This window comes from Rhyacophila brunnea, unplaced genomic scaffold, assembly GCF_057557595.1.
Source record: "Rhyacophila brunnea isolate RB1 unplaced genomic scaffold, BYU_Rbru_1.0 scaffold_12, whole genome shotgun sequence".
NCBI lineage: Eukaryota > Metazoa > Arthropoda > Insecta > Trichoptera > Rhyacophilidae > Rhyacophila > Rhyacophila brunnea.
In genome coordinates, this window is record NW_028232774.1 from 38007373 (window position 1) to 38026579 (window position 19207).

The 19207-nt window shown below is 33.7% G+C and overlaps 1 protein-coding gene across 1 annotated transcript in view; it reads left to right on the top strand.

Moving 5' to 3' along the window:
• The window catches only part of LOC147078140 (modular serine protease-like), a 66316-nt gene extending 47313 nt beyond the window's left edge, over positions 1 to 19003 (top strand). The window contains exons 11-14 of the mRNA XM_085940213.1: positions 1192 to 1325; positions 3451 to 3630; positions 9253 to 9415; positions 18780 to 19003. Of these exons, the coding sequence (XP_085796339.1) occupies positions 1192 to 1325; positions 3451 to 3630; positions 9253 to 9415; positions 18780 to 18991 (689 nt within the window). The 3' untranslated portion in view covers positions 18992 to 19003. The remainder of the gene's footprint in view (positions 1 to 1191; positions 1326 to 3450; positions 3631 to 9252; positions 9416 to 18779) is intronic.
• The last annotated feature ends 204 nt before the right edge of the window (positions 19004 to 19207 follow it).

Below are 19207 nucleotides of genomic sequence, written 5' to 3' on the forward strand. Positions count from 1 at the left end.
ATCCTCCCGCCAAATTATGCCCCAAATCACGCATCAAAACTCCATATCAAGTCAGTACTCTAACCACAAATCCAAAAAAATATCGAAATAATATAATAGTTTAGCTTCCCTGACTTACACAAAAATATTACAAATAACATTTCGTAAGTGGTCTTTGCAAAAAAAACACGCCCCAGGTACAGAGTCCTACGGGCAACCCAAAAGGCAACCGAGGTACTTAACGGGATTTTGTGAAAACCGACCCTAAGACCTCTCTGCCCCTCGTCCCGACATCTCATACCGCCATCAGATTTTGTTTAGATAATCGTTGGCCAGTAGAGAGACTCAAAAATCTCTCGAGTAACCCACACCCCTGCCCCTCTCTTCAGAAGACTAGATCCCGCCAAATGTAAACATGCCATTTCAAATTTAGTTAGTTAAAGCCTACCTACGATGGAGGTATAACACAAAAAAAGGCCGCGTCAGCGAGCAGCGCGGGTCACGAGTAAATTTACGTAATCATTCGTGCCTTTATCAACTTGCGCCGTTATCAATAAATATTGTAATAAATAACAGGTGCCTGTGAAATTTAGTCAATAGTGAATACCACAAGATATATAATTAAAATGTGCCCAAATAAATCAATTCGCCCCAGTGCCGGCGCCGAATAAATTAATAGTGATACGACGATGGACCCGTAATAATAATGTGCCTAATCTAAGATCTCCGTTGTAACCTATATAGTAAAATTAGCTATGTTTGCCAATGCGTTAGTCTAAATAAATTGCAATTCTGTGCAGAATTATAAATAAAACATGTGTTTTATCAATATGAAATGCGTCCCATGATGTCCACACCCCCAACCTGAAGTAATGCTGGATGGAGGATTCTACCAGCCTAGATGTGTGTCCTTCTTCCCGGTATTACTATGTACATTCAATTTAATATACAATATAAGTAAGTAATGAAAAAAATGACATATGAAATAATATATGGTGTATGCTTTCTTAATACCCAAAATACCGGTATTTCGGTAACGATTAATAATTGAATAACGGTTTGAAATACCGGTATTGCAATCCCTACGTCTGGTATAAAGTGTACCCCACTTTTGGAAATACGGTACAAATTGTAATATTATATCATTGACGGATAAGGGAGCATATTGATTGATACTGAGCATAATAAATTTTATGTGCTAATGTGTTTCAGCTGCTCATTGCTTTTACAACAAGACAACAAAAAAATCTAGTGACCCCAAGTTTTACACCATTGCAGTTGGGAAGATGTTTAGTGAATACAACCATACAGAAGAAATCACAAACACAGAAATCCAAAAATCCGAGGTACACCAGTCTAAGTATAATGTGTTTATTTATTTATTTTCTTTTAACACTACAACAGACCATCTCGGTACCGATTACAGCTGTAAAACAATTGAAAAGGTACCTAAGAAACATACCTTTAAAAAAATACTTGAAATACGAAAATTGAGTGATGTTTTATTATTTTTATTTATAGCTGTAAAACAATTGAAAAGGTACCTAAGAAACATACCTTTAAAAAAATACTTGAAATACGAAAATTGAGTGATGTTTTATTTTATAAACTTCTGAGGAGTGTAGTGCATTTGAATGGCATTAGCACAGCCGCCACTGCTTTTTGATGTCTCTGTGGTAAAACACGCTTCCTCCGTCGGTGAGCACATTCATGGTGGTGACTTCTACTACTCGTTAATCATTTGTGTTAGGGGCATATCGTCGTATCATCGCCGAACGTCAGTCCGTTCCTACCCTTCCATTAGGTATTATAATAATCCCCAATTACAATCACGCTGTCTTTTCGAGATATGGTGGACACCATGGCCCCCACAAGGGGGGCTGACATGGCTCTATCCTGGGGCTTGAGCTTAGGAAGGGCCCGTCGTGGTGGGTCAATCACTTAAATGAGATAAACACACACCACAAATTCGATCTAATAGTTTAAGAAAAAAGTCGCACCAGTATCACCATAGACAATATACGTACAAATTTCATAAGTAGAAAGTAGACCGGAAATGGTTCGAGTTCAGTGTATCATTGAAAATCAAACCGTTCTCGGACTATCAGAAATGTTTTTACATGAAAGTCAAACCAATTCGGACGATCTATAGACTAATGACGATCTTTCAAAGTGATAATAAGCATTATTCGGCGTTTATATAACGTGAGATGTTCATATTAATATTTTAGGCATTTACACCACACGAATTCACTTGAATTATGTATAGCATTATAGATTAATAATCAATACCTATTATTCATAACTAACCATACGTGAACAAGAAGCCGCTTTTGGTCTTATTATCCCAAAATCCAGCCATATTTTCTATGCAAAGAGTTCGAATTAATATCATTACCTACCTACAATTATTACATGTCAGACCAAGATTTTATTTTCATTTTATTTAGGTATATGTTGTAACTACAAAACTACACTAATTAACTAAACTACAAACTGTGTTAAATCAACCCGGAATGATCAGGTTTTATATTAAATTCAATTTAATAATAATTTATGTTCGATTGTCGTCTAAGTCACAGTATCATACTGTCGACATGAATACAAACAAGTGGGCAACTATGAAAATCTTTAGGCAAAAGTAATTTTTAAAAACTTTTGTCATACCTTTAAATCTTAATAAACGAACTAAATGGCTATCCATTCAAGAAGTATTATTTATATTTTGTACATTTAAAATAAATGAATACGACAGTTTGTTAAATTTGTGTTATAAGTTAGAATTAAGGCTAGAATTTCATAACAAGTTGACGTTTCAATAAATGTGTTTCTGTTTTAGAGTTTTATGTTATTGAAATAATTTTAAGTACTGGCAACACTGATTAGTCGTCAGAAAAGCGTTTCCGTGGAAATTTACCAAACGGTCCCAAATCCAACGAACCCATTTCTTTTGTTTGATTCCGGTTGAATGATACAGACCCTTTGCTTTCACAAAAGGGGGTCGCATTCAGTGCTTCATAATATGATAATATGAGTGCTGATTATTTAAGTGGATTTATTTAAAAAACATAAAAATACCCTTTATTTTACATGGAACCCTGGAGTTCCTGTTGTAGAACATTACGCTGTCCTTAACTTTAGCGATAGATTGGGGGGGTACCAAGCATCGTGGCCTAGGGGCCCGCTTCAGGACGTGGAGGCCGTGGTGGAGACTGTCAAGTGAAGGGTGTGGTAGAAGGCATCGTTGTCGGAGAACAAATGTGAAAATGGCGCGTAAACCGTTGCTCGACTGCGCATTCAATTTGCTGCGCTAAAAGGTGTAACTTTCAAACAAAAATAAAACTGTCTCAGTTTTGGTCAATTAACCACGATTACAATAGTATATTATGGGTTCTCACGTCTAGCCGATGTATTAGTACAAATATTTTTAAACCATTGTGATCAATTCATTCCCATTTTTTAATATTTCAGGTGAAGGATATCAAAATTCCCGATACTTATGACGGCGAGACATACAGTTTAGACCACGACTGGGCGATAATGATTCTGGAGAGCCCGTTAAACTTTTCCCATTTAATTTTACCTGTTTGTTTAGATCTAAAAGATTCTGGCGCTGAAGATATACGTATGACTCCTGGAGGACAAGCTAAGGTATGGTGAATGACTAATCGTTTTCTGCGTGTGTGTTAATACATTTTATTCACTCTTTAGATAATAATTCACTTAAATTAAATTTAAAAAAAATCAATATAGGTACCTATGCGTTATATATTTACATTCCTATTGATTTTTTTGTAAATTCGCGGACAGAACCAAAAACGTTTTTAATTTTTTTTTAGTAATAATATGTACTTACACAAAATATTTATTTTACATTATTTAAGTAAAGAAAGTTATCTAATTTATTTTTTCGTGATTCAAGACTTCCTACACACTCTGCAGTCAAATCATTACCACGACAATTTCTTACATTCGATCTGACATAAATATTGAACAAAATTCTGAAAACACTCGTGAGAAAATAATATAGTCAATAAAAAAAATGTTTTTTGAAAAAAGTAAGCCACCCCGGCAGGAATCGAACCTGCGTCTCTTAAGTATCGCGCCCTGTGCATTACCACTATGCTACGACTGCCATGCTAAACTGAGACAAACTTCAACTATTTGCCTTTTCAATACCTGCTCATAAGCGCTCTCCAAATTGAGTTATATATTCCTTTATTCTCGTACTTTAATTACTGACCGACGAAACGGATCTCTCCAATATTTTCTGTTTTAACTTACTTCAACTTGCTAATAATTTTAATTAACCATCTATCTTTCCTTATTCAATTATTAATGTAGGTTCCAAAGACAGCAATAATTATTATTCTCGTTATTTAAGCCGAAGAGAAAGGATGAAGGAGAAATTCGATGCGCGAAGTTTTCATCAGCGGTGGCGTTGTGATTTATGTGATTGAGTTGGAAATACTGTCACCAGTTTGTGTACTCAAGTTTCGGATGATACTACCCATACTCAATATGTGTGGCCCAATAAACTTATTCCAAAAAACTTGTGATGATATCATCGCGAGTCGCTATTCTGTGCACTCGCCAGTTGGTAGACTTTCAACACGATTGACATTAAACGCGCACGAACGAGATAGCACTTGAATATAGGTATATTTTAATTTATTAGTCTATTGCGTTCAAATGTATGAATAATAGGTCATACATTTTGTGTCGCAGCACAGTGGTGAGATGACGCACAGGCTTAGGCTTGTTATATGACCGCTCAAACATGTTAAAAAATACCACATTTATTCATTTTTGTTAACAAGAATATTGTAACCTAACAGAAAAACAACTCATAAATTTAAAATGTGTTTAAAATTTTATAATAAATGGGACTATTCGACAAGCGGAGATCAGCGTATTTTTATCAATTCTATTGAAGCCGATTCACAGTCTGAGTTCCTGATCCGATACGTATTTCAAATACTAATTAATATGGAGTTGGTTTTAGTTTCAGTTGAGTATAAAACTTTTGTCGCATACGCACGCCAAACGCTCCATATAGTATTTCAAATACTAGTAAGTACTTTGGAACAAGTTTATAAACTAAGTATTTTTTTTATACTGGTAGTAAGTATACTTAGTCTTAAAAATCGACCAGTTTTCCTATCTCTAGTGTGAACGTAACAGCAGCCCAATTTTTGAACGAAGCACTACAAAACCCGCTGCGCGGCTACATCGACTAAAGCATGAAGATATCTTAGCATTACGTTTGACAGTAAGCTGACGTTTAGTGGTCATATAGATACCATTTGTAAAAAGGCGCTAAAGATGTTGGGCTTTGTCTTGCGTACTTCCCGGGTCTTTTCGGATGTTTCGGTACTAAAAATTCACTATAACTCCTTAATTAGAAGCAGATTTGAGAGTGGGTCTATGGTTTGGGCCCGGCATCAGTTGAAGTACGGCCTTATGGTGGAGAGAGTGTAAAAGAAATTTTTGAGACCCCTTTACTTTCAGCTGTATGGATATCCGTGGCTCTATCCAACTGACTTTCTCTTGGGTATGCTTACAAACTGTAGCTTAAAATTTAGAAGGGATCTTTATTTAGCTACATATTTTTTCAGACTTATACGCGGCGTAAATGTGAACTCTGCCATTCTTGGTGGTGTTGGCTTGTGTGTCTCTGATAATTACCTTAGGAATCGAGGCATCCGCTGTTTGTTCTCCCAAGGTACAGAACTAACTTGCCATTAGTAATGCCAATTGGGAGGGTAATAACCATGTTTAATGAAATGGCTTCGGATATTGATATATTCCACTTACATGAGAGTGAATTTAGGTGGGGTTGTTTTATAAGTTTTTAAGATAGTGTCTATCAAAGTTCACTCTGTGTGCTTCCATCTACTTTTATTTTTGTTATTTTATTTTATTTCTTTTCTTATTTCATTACTTATTGTATTAATAACTCACATTTCTCTGTATTTTTATTTTAAAAATTTTAACACTTATTTTATGTCATGTCATGAACGCTTTAAATTTATAATTTGTTATGTTCATTATATGTAAAATAAATAAATTTGAAATTCAATTAAATTTAAACCAGTAAATATGACTAAAGTATGTGAAATTTTTGTTTTATAGGAAATATTGTGCATATACAGCCTTAAATGCCATCGAGCCATGAATAACAATTAACCATAAGTGCGAGGGAGCAAGCATTCGGCACGCTTGTACCACTCTATGCGTTAGAGCAGGGGGGGGGGCAAACTGCGGCTCTCCATCATTAATAAAATTGTACTTCTGATTACGAATAACTTTTTAATATATATTTTTTTTAAATATTGACAAAAGATTAGAATTTGTTTAGCAATAGTACGCGATCCATTTTCAATAGATATTGATAGTGTACCGACAGAGGTACAACTTGAGATTATTGATCTGCAGTGTGACACTGATTTAAGAGAATTGCATTGTCGTGAAGAAATCTCCAAATTTTACAATGCCCTTAATTCAGACAAATTCGACCAACTTAAAGATTATGCAAGAAAAACGTTCGTTATTTTTGGATCAACCTATATATGTGAACAAACATTTTCGATCATGAACCTCAATAAAAATTCTTTACGATCAAATATCTCCGATGCCCATTTACAAGCAGTTTTGAGAATATAAACTACAAAATTAACACCTGAATTTAAACAACAGTTTAATTTTTCTCATTATTTTTTTTGTAATTTATATTTTTCGTGATAATAAATAGTGTATATCTAAAAATGGTAACTTGCGGCCCGCCGCTCATTTTGAATTCTTGAATTTGGCCCTCCATCCAAAAAGTTTGCCCCCCCCCCTGCGTTAGAGTAACATAACATTTTTACGGAAGAAACGATATATCAACACGGAATTTTTTTTTTGGTAATAACTTCATATATAATCAGTACTTATCCGTTAGCGTTGCGTTATTAAACGATTGATTGTTAAAACACATAACTAAGTAATCCTTAGAAGCTAGTTACATCTCCAATATTACAATATTAAATACAAGAATGTGAACGGAATTTACGATGTATTTTACAACAAAACATGTGTGATTATGTACCTATTACAAAATCACAATAAATACTTAAATGAGAATTTAAACACAATAATTATAAGATAAAAATAACTTTTTATATACCACGTCTTTGAATTTTCTGCTGAATTATTATGCTCAATATGCTCAGACTTGTACTTGATATGAATTAAATAAAAAAACAAACAAATATAGAATACTGAAATGTCATTTTGACATTTCATTTTGATTTCCACAGTAACGCACGTATATAACACAATGCTTACGGGCCCTTTTAATTAATTTTGTAATTAACGTGTTAATTTGCATTTGAAAAGTAATTAGAAAAAACACAATTTTGTGCGGCCCGTAAGCATTGGGTTAATAATTTAGTTGCTATGACCACCCCCTTAGCAACCAATAATAGTCTTTTACTTTTTACGGATTTTTCTGAAATAACTTTCCATACAAAACAGAATTAACTGAAAATGAATTCAATTCTGCTTAAAGATGGGTAAACGTATTAAAAGAATGCATTGGCATCGTGTTCTGATATATTCTAAAAGTTTCAAATGTCTAGATAGTCGGGAAGTTAGTTAAAAATCGATTGCAAGATTTGTACTGGACAAACAACCACCGGACAAACAAGAATATGAGCTAATGAAAACGTTGTAAAATAACACTTTCAACGGTAATAGTTATTTAAAAGACAACAGATAAACAGCCTTCTACAATATTACGTACGACATTAAACATCTGACGTTACTATATGTCAAAGATTGTGCGCGCTTCTATCGTCAAAGCATTCGTGCTTAAATTCAAGTTGAGAAAATATATAGGTCATTTCTCGTACTTTAACTGAAGTCGGTTTGTCCAACTTTCATCACCGCCGACGGTGCCATAGTTTTCCCTTCGGGATGGATTTTCATTCCCTCAGACAGTTTGACATATCTTTTTCTTTCTTTCTTAACTTTCTTCTTTAAGCACTACGGTGCATGGTTGTAGCATCAGTCCCGCGCGGCTCCGTTTCGGGACGGAATGAGCACTTAACACAATCACTGTTGACCTGTTAATTAATATTTAATTATCACATTTAAATATCATGTTAATTATATCTCATGGCCAGGTAATGCAAACGCGCCAGTCGCGTTGTTAGCACTAAATGAGTTAAAACTCCTATTAGACACGTTTATAGCGTCATGGAAGGCGGCCGTGCATATCCACGGCTGTGCATACATGACGAGTGGTGGTGGGAAAACAAAGTAGTGTGACATTTTCACTGATATTTTAATAGAATATATGTGTATGTATATAAAAGTTTCGTTTAATCACGTGCAATCAATCAAATATAATGCAATATAAGTATGTGATTATGATAAATAGCGATCCAATATAACGTGAATATTAATCTCCCACGGGACCCATTTAGATGATAGAAGAAGGTTAGCAGTGAAAAATGAATAGGTAAATATAATATCAGCAATTTTGAGGTGTGCTTCATTCAAAAATCGACCAACAGGGCGCGTAGATCATTCAATGGTGATTTGGCATTTTTATCTCAAAATTAATAGGTTTTTTTATAAATTAATTAAGTATATCCCTTGTGGGGGCCATGAGTCAACTTATTTCATTAGTGAAATATGCCAATTATAGAAGGTACTGTAAATGAAGATTAACGTAAAATACTTCAAAGACCTGTTTAAAAATAAACTTTATTTTCTTCACTTGAAGAGTTGGGTTCATAACTCCTTTTGTGTGTGAAGAAGTTTTGACAAAATCATATGATTGATAATATTATCTTGCTAAAGACCTGAAGGTTTCAGATGGCTTAAGGTAGACCTTATTCGTTTAGTGACATTCTGCTCATGAAATGCAATTTAAGAGCTTCAAGACTTTCGTGACGTTTTATTGTCATCACTGCATGTTTTTCATATTTTCGACATTTTGTGGGAATGTACTCCATATTCTCCTTTTATTTATAACATATTTAATAAAATAATATGTAGATTCTGATTCTAAATAATTTATAATTCTGAAAATCTAAGGTGATTACAATCAGGTAGAAAATTCCACGTTTTGATAAAAAGAAGCAGAAGCAAATAAGTCATTGAATTTAAAATGTGACTCCTTTATTCACATGTGAAAGTAAATTTTGTGAATAATAGTAAATTATTCGTGAAATATTTTTTTTTTCACATTTTTGTCAATAAATTATTAATATTAAATTATAGGTAGCAGGATTTGGTCTGGTGCAAGCAAGCATAAATAAAGAATCGGATATATTAAAGACAGCTGTAATGCCAATCATCAGTAGAAAAGAGTGCTTAAAAAATTCTCCTGAAGCATACGCCAGATATATTACGGCAAACAAATTTTGCGCAGGATACCTCAATGGTAAGTACATATTCCTCGATTACCTTATTTCGCCAACTGCAACCTCGGTAAAGTGGAGTATTTGGAAAAGGAATAAAAAAAATTAAACGGTCAATTACCATGTTTTCCCCTTCATATAAGATAATCATGGAGTGAGGGTTATATCATCTTCGTCGTGTCGGGTTTTCAATAGCTACAATGTGTCGCTCCAGAAGTTGGCGAAGGCAACACCGTTTTGCTCAGCTTGTAGGATCTTGTCGAAATTGCAGCTTACTGGGCAAGCCTTCCATGAAAAAAGGTGCTCCATTCTTTGCATTTCACCGCACTCGCAGGTTTTGAAATCGAAAAACCCCCAATTAACCATGTCGTCTCGAGTGCGCCCAACCATGGTTCTCAGTCTATTTAGGGCTTTCCATGTATGGTACCCGAGACTGGCTCCGGGTACGAGATTCTCTGCTGGCTTTACCCAATTTTCGAGACCCTCAGTGGCTAGCTTCACCTCCCATGCAGATTTTCTATCTTCTTCGGGTGGGACGGTTATCGTCATAAAGCTTCTTTTGGATTTTAGCCTTATTTTGGACATTTGATACCCATGCATGACGTGTCGCGGGTCCCTCTCTTGGGCTGCATTTTCACGTCGGATTGGGGGGGGGGGCGATTCCTGAGAGCACGTTTACTTTGGTGACAGGAGATTCGGGATTTCCAGAAAAGAATTCTCGAAAATTCTCGAGAAATCGGGATATTTAAAAAAAACTGTAAAAATCCTAAAATCGGTGTAAAAACAGTAAATTTCCCAAAACATGTGTTTTTTTTTTATTTACGTAAGAAGACAAACAAAATAAAAGTAGGAAAACAAAAATAATTCAAAACATTACTTAAAATAAAATTTCAAAAATTACAATCTGTGACTGTCAATTGCGTACGCTTTTGAGACACAAAATTCCCTGATGTTGCAAAAATTGCGCTCATTTTGAGTAGAGGTTGGCTTAATTGTGTGAAATGCCCCGATCAGTCTTTGAATTTTGTGTTTTCTGTCCACTTTTTCCATATAGAAAATCGTTTTTTCAATTAGTATTTGATAATAAAGAAATCCCGAATCCCGAGAAAAGATTCTCGAGATCCGGGATTTCCCAAAATGTTAAAAAAAAATAATTCTCGAGATTCGGGATGGAAAATCTCGAAAATTTCTTGAGAATTCCCGTCGGGAAATTCCCGAAACCCACCTCTACCCGTATGTGTGTCCCCAATAGAGTGAGGGTTTTATTAACTGACTAATATAATTATTAGTAATGACTGTTTACCTTTCGTCCAATTCACTATGAACTTGTCGGATCAAAGAGCGTCTTTTAGGACATCTCTTACAGTATTTTTTCCACAATCTAATCTGATATCGAACGGCAGACATGATCAACCTATTTCCACTACATCCGACTTCGGAAAACCAGTAATCAAATATAGTCTAATTAGTTTTGTCATTTTTTGTGCTGATTATATGATTGGCTGGACATGGTGGCTTCGCTAGCAGGCTCTATGAGATTGGCCTTGTTACCCGTTCAACATGCCCACGTGGCTGAGAAATACAGGTTGCAGTACATTTCTATAAACGAATTATTGATCAAATCGTCACCTCAATAACTACAACTAGATAACTCTGATTTTTTCATTGTTGGGAAAATGAAATTTACAGTTGACTTGATTAACATAAGTCTAGGCTATAATTATTATTTAAAATAAAAATTGTGCTTGTCTAATTGGTAATAATTAAATAATGTTAAATTGTATGAAAAAATATTGTAAGTATATTATTTTATTTATTTTATGCAGTTATGGTTTTAAAGTTATCTAATACAAACATAACATGAATACAGTTCCCATTAACTTCTGACTTACCTAGTTTTATCATTTTGTAGAGAAGGAAATGTAGAATCATATGCAATAGCTAACTCAAAAACAGTCAAAATCGAGTTATCTAGTTGTAGTATTGAGGTGACGAAATGTATTGTGTTATTAAATATTGAATAATCATAAATATTTGTTTGATGGTACATTAAAATATGTTATTGTAAGTGTTTATTGCTTCATAATTTGTTTTATGTTTAATTTAGAATATTTGGTTGAGTCTCAATTTCATTTTATACTTATGTTAATTTTAATTTATTTATTATTGACAAAATATTATTGGATGAATAATTCAATATATTGGTAGATTATTTTGTGTCACCTTTTGAATTTGTTTTGATAAATGCCTGTTGTGTAAAGATTATTTAGTTGAACATGTCCCTCTGAGGCGGACGAAACTGATCCAGATTTATTTATTGAAAATGGAAAAAGTACTATGAAAAAATTGCGTTTTATTAAATTAAATTATTAATAAATGCAGTGGTGAAGGGTAGAGGTAGGCTGTTAATATCCGCCATAAATAGTGCACACAAAACTATGGCAGTCATACGTATTTGTTTTCATTGAAATAAGACTACAAATTTAGAGATGGTGATGGTAAGTTTTTAAAATTCATCTAAACCCTGCGAAACCAAGCCATAAAAGATAATAGTCATAAAATACTCGTATACCTCTAAAATATCTAAAATTATGCAAATAAATCATACATAACTTTGAATATTTTATAGATAGAATAATATATTTTATGTATTATAGTTTGGTTTAGAAAGGGCGTAATGAATTTAAAAAAAGAACCAAGAATATTGTGTAATATCGACTACCTCATGGAATAACACACTAACTCTAAATTATCAACTTTTCAGGAGAGCAAAAAAAAACATTCAAAAAAATGTGTAGCATAAGCCGTTTATTGTGTGCAAATATTATTTAAATAATAATTTATATCTTTAAATAGCGAATCATTTAAGCAGACAATCAACTTTTGCATGTCATTAATTTAGAAAATAATACCCTAAATGTGTTTTTCCACGGTAAGTTTGACAACTAAAATATTACATCTAGATTTGGTGTGATTTTTTCCGTTTATATTTTTTAGAGGGTGTGTATATCTATACTTGGTGTGTTTTTCCACGTTATTATTATTTTTTTCATAAAAAAAAGTACCACGTAACTTGGGGTGATGTTTTTTTCCATGCCTATTCTGAACGATAATCTTAAATATCTCGACTTAGAGTGATTTTTGTTTTGAATTTTACGAGGAATGACATACTATGTGCTCTTAGTTTTTTTTCTCTCGATAATATACGATTAAACCTAAAATATTTTTAGATATTCTGATGGAATATGAGGAGGTTTCTTAATTTAACAATATTTTATCGCAATAAACTGTATTTTAACCATTCAGTCAGTTTCAGGTAATTGTTTTTCAGAACATACTATTATAGTAAGATAATTGCAAAAGGTACTAAATGAATATTTCACTCAACATAATAATGATTAATAGTATATATTAAAGAAAATGATAGGATAGTTAGTTACCTATATATTTTACGTAAATTACGTTTGCATTGCAGCATTGTCAAGTAAATAGGTACCTACATGGAACGTTATGTAAATAAATCTTCTTTTATATTAAGTGTGGGAAAACTATCAACTAACATACAACTGTATTCTTAAAATTAGATTTAAAATACGTAAAAATATTACTTATAAGACTTATACTTCTATGCAGCTACTTATTTCTATCGCACCCAATGACATTATTAATGGACGACGCACTCAATACAATAGCTAGCAAGTAAATTCGCGCATTCGCATGTATAGGTAGACGTCACGCAATTTACATTATACGATATCACGCATCGTGAAGCAATATGACCTTTATTGTAATGGCGTTAGAGCAGTGTTTCTAATGTCAATGTTCATTTGAGCAAACCCGTTCGAACCGAACCATTCGGCAGACCCAACAAAAAGCATCAGGATTTTATAGCAATATCACCTTTATTGTAATGGCGTTAGAACAGATTATGCCATTCGGCAGACCCGACAATAAAGTGAGTGTCATTTTCTTTTCCAGATGATTTGTCCATATTAATGTCATTGGTCGCACCTCGCTTAGCTGTTTGTAGATGCTAAAGATAACAATAGTCATCCTTGCTAACAATATCATAAACAGTGAGATTGTAGATGGCATATTTTCTCTTATAATGAAAGACTCATACTTCATTTTACGGAAATATATTATTAATATGTTCAATTACACTATTTTTGTTGCTTCATTGAGTAGATGAGGACAGTTGTTGTGCCTGCCTCGACTATCCAATAGCAATTTTGACTCTTCATTTTTTTTAAAAGCACTCACCACCCACATATTTGAAATTGAAAGCGATTGTAAAAACATAGTTTTTCACACTTTTATTATTTCGTCATTGCATTGCAAATTATAAATAAGTGCCTTTGGACGTCTTGAAGCTGGTAGTTTTTGGGTTTTCTTTTGCACTGACTTGCCATATCGTAATCGTCTCTCCGTTGTCTCTCATGATAGCCAATCATCCAAAAATGAATCAAACCTAACTTGACGTTCGGATTCACTCATTTTTGAGGCACATTTGAATAGACAAGATTTTTTACATGGTGCTACCATGGTATTCAAATATTCTTCACCCGAATTGAATACTTTTTTGGCTCTCTTCCTTTTCCACAAGTCTGAAAAATTACAGCTCTCTTCTTTTTCTCGATTCAGGTATATCAATGGTGGAAATACTCTGTACATATGCACTAGGTAAGGACAATGTAATATGTGGTGATGTGATGTCTACAAGTGCATTTGTGTCTAAAGGTGGCAAAGTACTCAGACAGAGTTTAATATTATTATGCTCTGAAGTAGACCCATATATTTCATTCTGTGTAAGACCTGCTGGAATTTTTGTAATTTATTCGATCCAATCATTCCCAAATCCCCTCCAAATGTTTGTGTCATATTTGGCACACTGGAAGAACAGCTAAAGCCCAATAATTTAGGATCACTAGAAGTATTATTGGAATTTGATATGTATTCGGAGTTTTCAGATGGGTTAAAATCAATCTGGTTATCATCGTGGACTATGCAATTTTCATCCAGACATGCAATGATTCTTTTTGACTTTTTTGACTACCGTATTTATCATAAAAGTATAGTTAAAAGTATTGTCAATACATATGCAAAAATAGGCAAGTATTACCTTACCTACTTATCACAAGTCGTCATGGAATCAATACAAGAAGAAGAATTAATGAAGGTTGTAAATTAGAAACCAATGGTGCAAATATGCATTTATACGATGCTTACTAATGATAGGAAGACATTATAGTTTATATTACGACACACAGAATATTATAAACATTGAAAATTCTGTAGGAGCCAATAGTACTGACAGAATATTTACGGTTGAATTATTTATAATTATAGCCTAAAAATGTGTTGTCTGAAGTAGGAGATTATTAAAGCTACATTTTATTTACCTTTATTGTTTCCATCCTTTATTGTATTAGTCTCTTGAGCTAATTGTAATATTCGCCGAGATATAGTTGGAGACATATTAACTAAATGGAATAGTGCATAACTTAAATTAAAATTCCATCAAGTACCTACTATCAGTCGATAGTATTAATAATAATATTAAAATTAGTCTCTTGTTCACAATAACAAAAATAATACAACTTTACTGTCACAAAATCAATCTGCGATAATGAAAGTAGGTGCGATTCATTACAAAGGATAATGATTTTTCAATACAGTGTTGTTATATGTTGGTAAAGGCGAGATTTGCAGGTGAAAGTTGAATTAGTGTCATATTCTACGGTGAAATCATAGTTAAATGATACACTAAAATGATTTGTGTAGGGAGCGTGCATATTTTTTCCGAGTAATATCATACCAACTCGGCATAGTGTCATATTCAGTGTCACATAAAAATTAATAACAATAACTTGCGATACCAACTACAGGTGGATTATCATTCCACGTTATTTAAGATTTGACAACAAATGTTATATAATCATAACTCTACTTACGAGTATTATTTTAAACAGTATTTTGGGTGTTTTTCGAGAAAAAAATCCAAAAAAAAATTGGCTGGTGTGGTATTTTTTTATATGCAACAATAACTCAAAAAACATAAAACACACTATTTTGAATTGGTGTGTTATTCCATGAGGTAGTCGATATGTATTTTTAATCCAACGAAAACAAATTAGTATGAATGAAAAAGTGTGCACAATTTTGTCGTATCGCTCAAAGTATACCAAAGCTATTAAGCAGGGCTTAATTGATTTTTTAATAATTTGCCAACACCATCTGTAAATTGTTGTCTTATTTCAATTACAATAAATACGAGTGACGGACAAAGTTTAACGTGAACTATTTATGGCATATCTTAACAGCCTACCTCCACCCTTCGCTACTGATAAATCGAGTGCTTAAAGTCAGACAACGTTATCTACAAAAAAGTGTTTTTTTTTTTTTTTTGAGAAAACGTTATTTACATTTACGGCTACATGATAGTCAAACAACGTTATGTCAATTTTTTCTAATTTCTTATTAAATCGTCAGTAAAGTTTAACGCTAACTCCATAAGTTACCCTTGTTTTCATATTTTTTAAAAACTATCCCTATAAATTTTAACATCATCATAAGCAAGATAAATGTACAATACACAATAAATTATAAAATATTAACATTAGGTTTTAAATAAACATTTCCCTTGTTGAGTTACAAGAATCTAAAATAACGATTTTTTGCTCTCCTGTAAAGTTGCACTTTTGTAGATAGTGTTGTTTGACACTCAGCCCTCGAAATAGACCCAGTAAGTGAAGACATGTGCTGGACATGTCGGTCGGTGGACAATCGCAAAACCCGGGTCGTAAAAAACGACTCAAATGGAATAGTATAAAAGTTAAATCAATCTAGAAATATATTATACATACATATATGACGAAATCGCAGAACGGATACACAGCGTCGCTGTAGGATTGGTTTCCCGAGTAGACCAAATGTTCAGGAGACGAAAAACAAATTTCATAATCCTATATTGAAATACATGGAGATAAATAAATTGTTATTTTTACAGCATATGAATGATGTATTCATTACCATTACAAAGTAATTTAAAGAAAGGGATGGTTCTAGCCCAATTAGATACAAAAAAAAACATTCTGCATTAAGAGGTCGATTTCGACAAAAACAGATATTCGGCAAACCAATCATATAGCGACGACAGGTGTCGACAAATCTATTAACGTATTGTACGACAACATGTTCTTGGCTAAGTAAAGGAAGGCGCTGTTGTCGACTAACTGGGAGGAGCTTATTTGTTTATATCGACTGTAGAATAGAAAAAGGGCGTAACCCTCAGTTTTTTTCAAAATAGGTTTTATTGCATAATAACGTTGTACACGACTAAATACATGTTGTGTCTAAAGGATTTAAGCTGCAAATGCCGATTTATTATTTAAATTTAGCTAACATAAAAAAAGAAGGAACTGTTGTGGGAAAAACGACTTAACCATCATTTTTATTGGCTTTTTTAAAAATTAACTCTATAATTAATATCAGATAAGAGATATAAAAACCAAATTATCAAATATCGTACAATTCAAGGTTATGACTTATTTTGTATTTTAACTTTGACTGAAAACCATAACAAAAACGTGTTTTGTAAAAATTTGATTTGTGTGGATTACGCCCTTTTTCCTTTCCACAATCGATATAATGGAAGTGCATTTAAAAATGGGAGGAGCATGTTAGTTCACAGTAGCAGGTAGCTGTTCTCTCTACACCAGCAAAAGTTCTGGAGATTATCATGCACAGCATGATTTCTCCAAAAATTGAGTCATTTATAATGAATGAACAGCATGGATTTAGGCAGGCCGATCAACGGAAACCAACCTGATGGTATTCACTGATTATGTGTTGTCAGTACTAGATAGAGGCAGCCAGGTTGACTGTTCTTACAATGATTTCTCGAAGGCATTTAACAGAGTCGATCACGATATTCTAATGGAAAAATTCCAACTAATTGGATTGTCTGATCGATTTCTCAGGTTATTCGGGAGTTATTGTAAGAATCGTCAACAATACGTATCGTACAGCCTTTATCAGTTACAGACATTTGAAACATTTTCTGGTGTGCCTCAGGGCTCAAACTTGGGGCCATTGCTGTTCACGATTTTTATAAATGACAGCATTGGTAATTAAAAATGCTATGTTTTTGTTGTTTGCTGACGACTTGAAACTCTTCATATAAGTTGTCACCTTGGACGACTGTCGTCAACTCCAACTTGATATAGATAATATATTAGATTGGGGCAGGCGTAACAAACTGGTCTTCGATATTGATAAATGCAATGTTTTATCGTTTACTAAAGCCTCACGAGTATTGTTTTTCCAGTATTCGATGCATGGCAGAGTTCTCTCGTGAATATCATCTGTAAGAGATCTTGGAATAACGTTTGACAGTAAACTGACGTTTAGTGGTCATATAGATACCATTTGTAAAAAGGCGCTAATGATGTTGGACTTTGTCTTAGGTACTTCCCGGGTCTTTTCGGATGTTACGGCACTAAAAATTCTCTATTACTCCTTAGTTAGAAGCAAACTTGAGAGTGGGTCTATCGTTTGGGCCCCGCATCAGTTGAAGTACGGCCTTATGGTGGAGAGAGTCCAAAAGAATTTTTTAAGACTCCTTTACTTTCGGCTGTATGGATATTATCCGTGACTCTATCCGACCGATTTTCTCTTAGGGATGCTTACATACTGTAGCTTAAAATTTAGAAGGATTTTATTTAGCTACATATTTTTTCAGACTTATACGCGGCGTAAATGTGAACTCTGCCATTCTTGGTGGTGTTGGCTTGGGAAGGCCATTTGACAATGACTATTATCCCAGTCCAGTCGATTTTCAGACTGTACTAAGGGTTACCTGAGATTTTGTGATCTGATAATTACCTTAGGAATCGAGGGCATCCGTTGTTTGTTCTCCCACGGTGCAGAACTAACCTGCCATTAGTAATGCCAATTGGGAGGGCAGTAACCATGTTTAATGAAATCGCTTCGGATATTGATATATTCCACTTACGTGAGGGTGAATTTAGGTGGACGTTGTTTTATAAGTTTTTAAGATATGGTCTATCAAAGTTCACTCTGTGTGCTTCTATCTACTTTTATTTTGTTATTTATGTTATTTCTTTTCTTATTTTATTTCTTATTTTATTACTTATTGTATTATTAACTCACACTTCTCTTTATTTTTTTTATTTTTAAAAATTATTAACACTTATTTTATGTCATGTCGTGAACGCTTTGAATTTATAATTTGTTATGTTCATTACATGTAAAATCAATAAATTTTATTTGAATTCGATTTAATTCACAGTTTTAACACGTAGCCAAGAAGATATTGCCATAGTGTAGGTAACTTTTGTTGGATCATCGTTATTTTATTTTCAGGTACTGGCGTTTGCTCTGGTGACAGTGGAGGAGGACTGGTGGTAAGTACCGTAACGAACTATGTAAAGAGATGGTACCTCGTAGGCATCGTCAGTGTATCACCTGAGGGCAGAACTGGCGATTTTTGCAGTATTGGAACCTACTCTACCTACACAAGAGTAATCAAATATAGAAATGAAATAGAAGATATATTATATCCTATCCATCAATAAAGGGATCGTTTCAATGAAGTTGTTTTAATATAAAACGTAAAAAAACTAATGGTGTCGCCTTTTGCAGTGGACTGTATAATTTTAAGGATGATGTGGATTCCGGATCAAGGGGTGGGGGCGATTTAACAGGATGCTAGACACTGACCTTTTATGGTGTTGATGATGGCTCCGTGGTCTGGTTGTACTATCACTAGCGCGGTATTGTTTGTTTGGGTT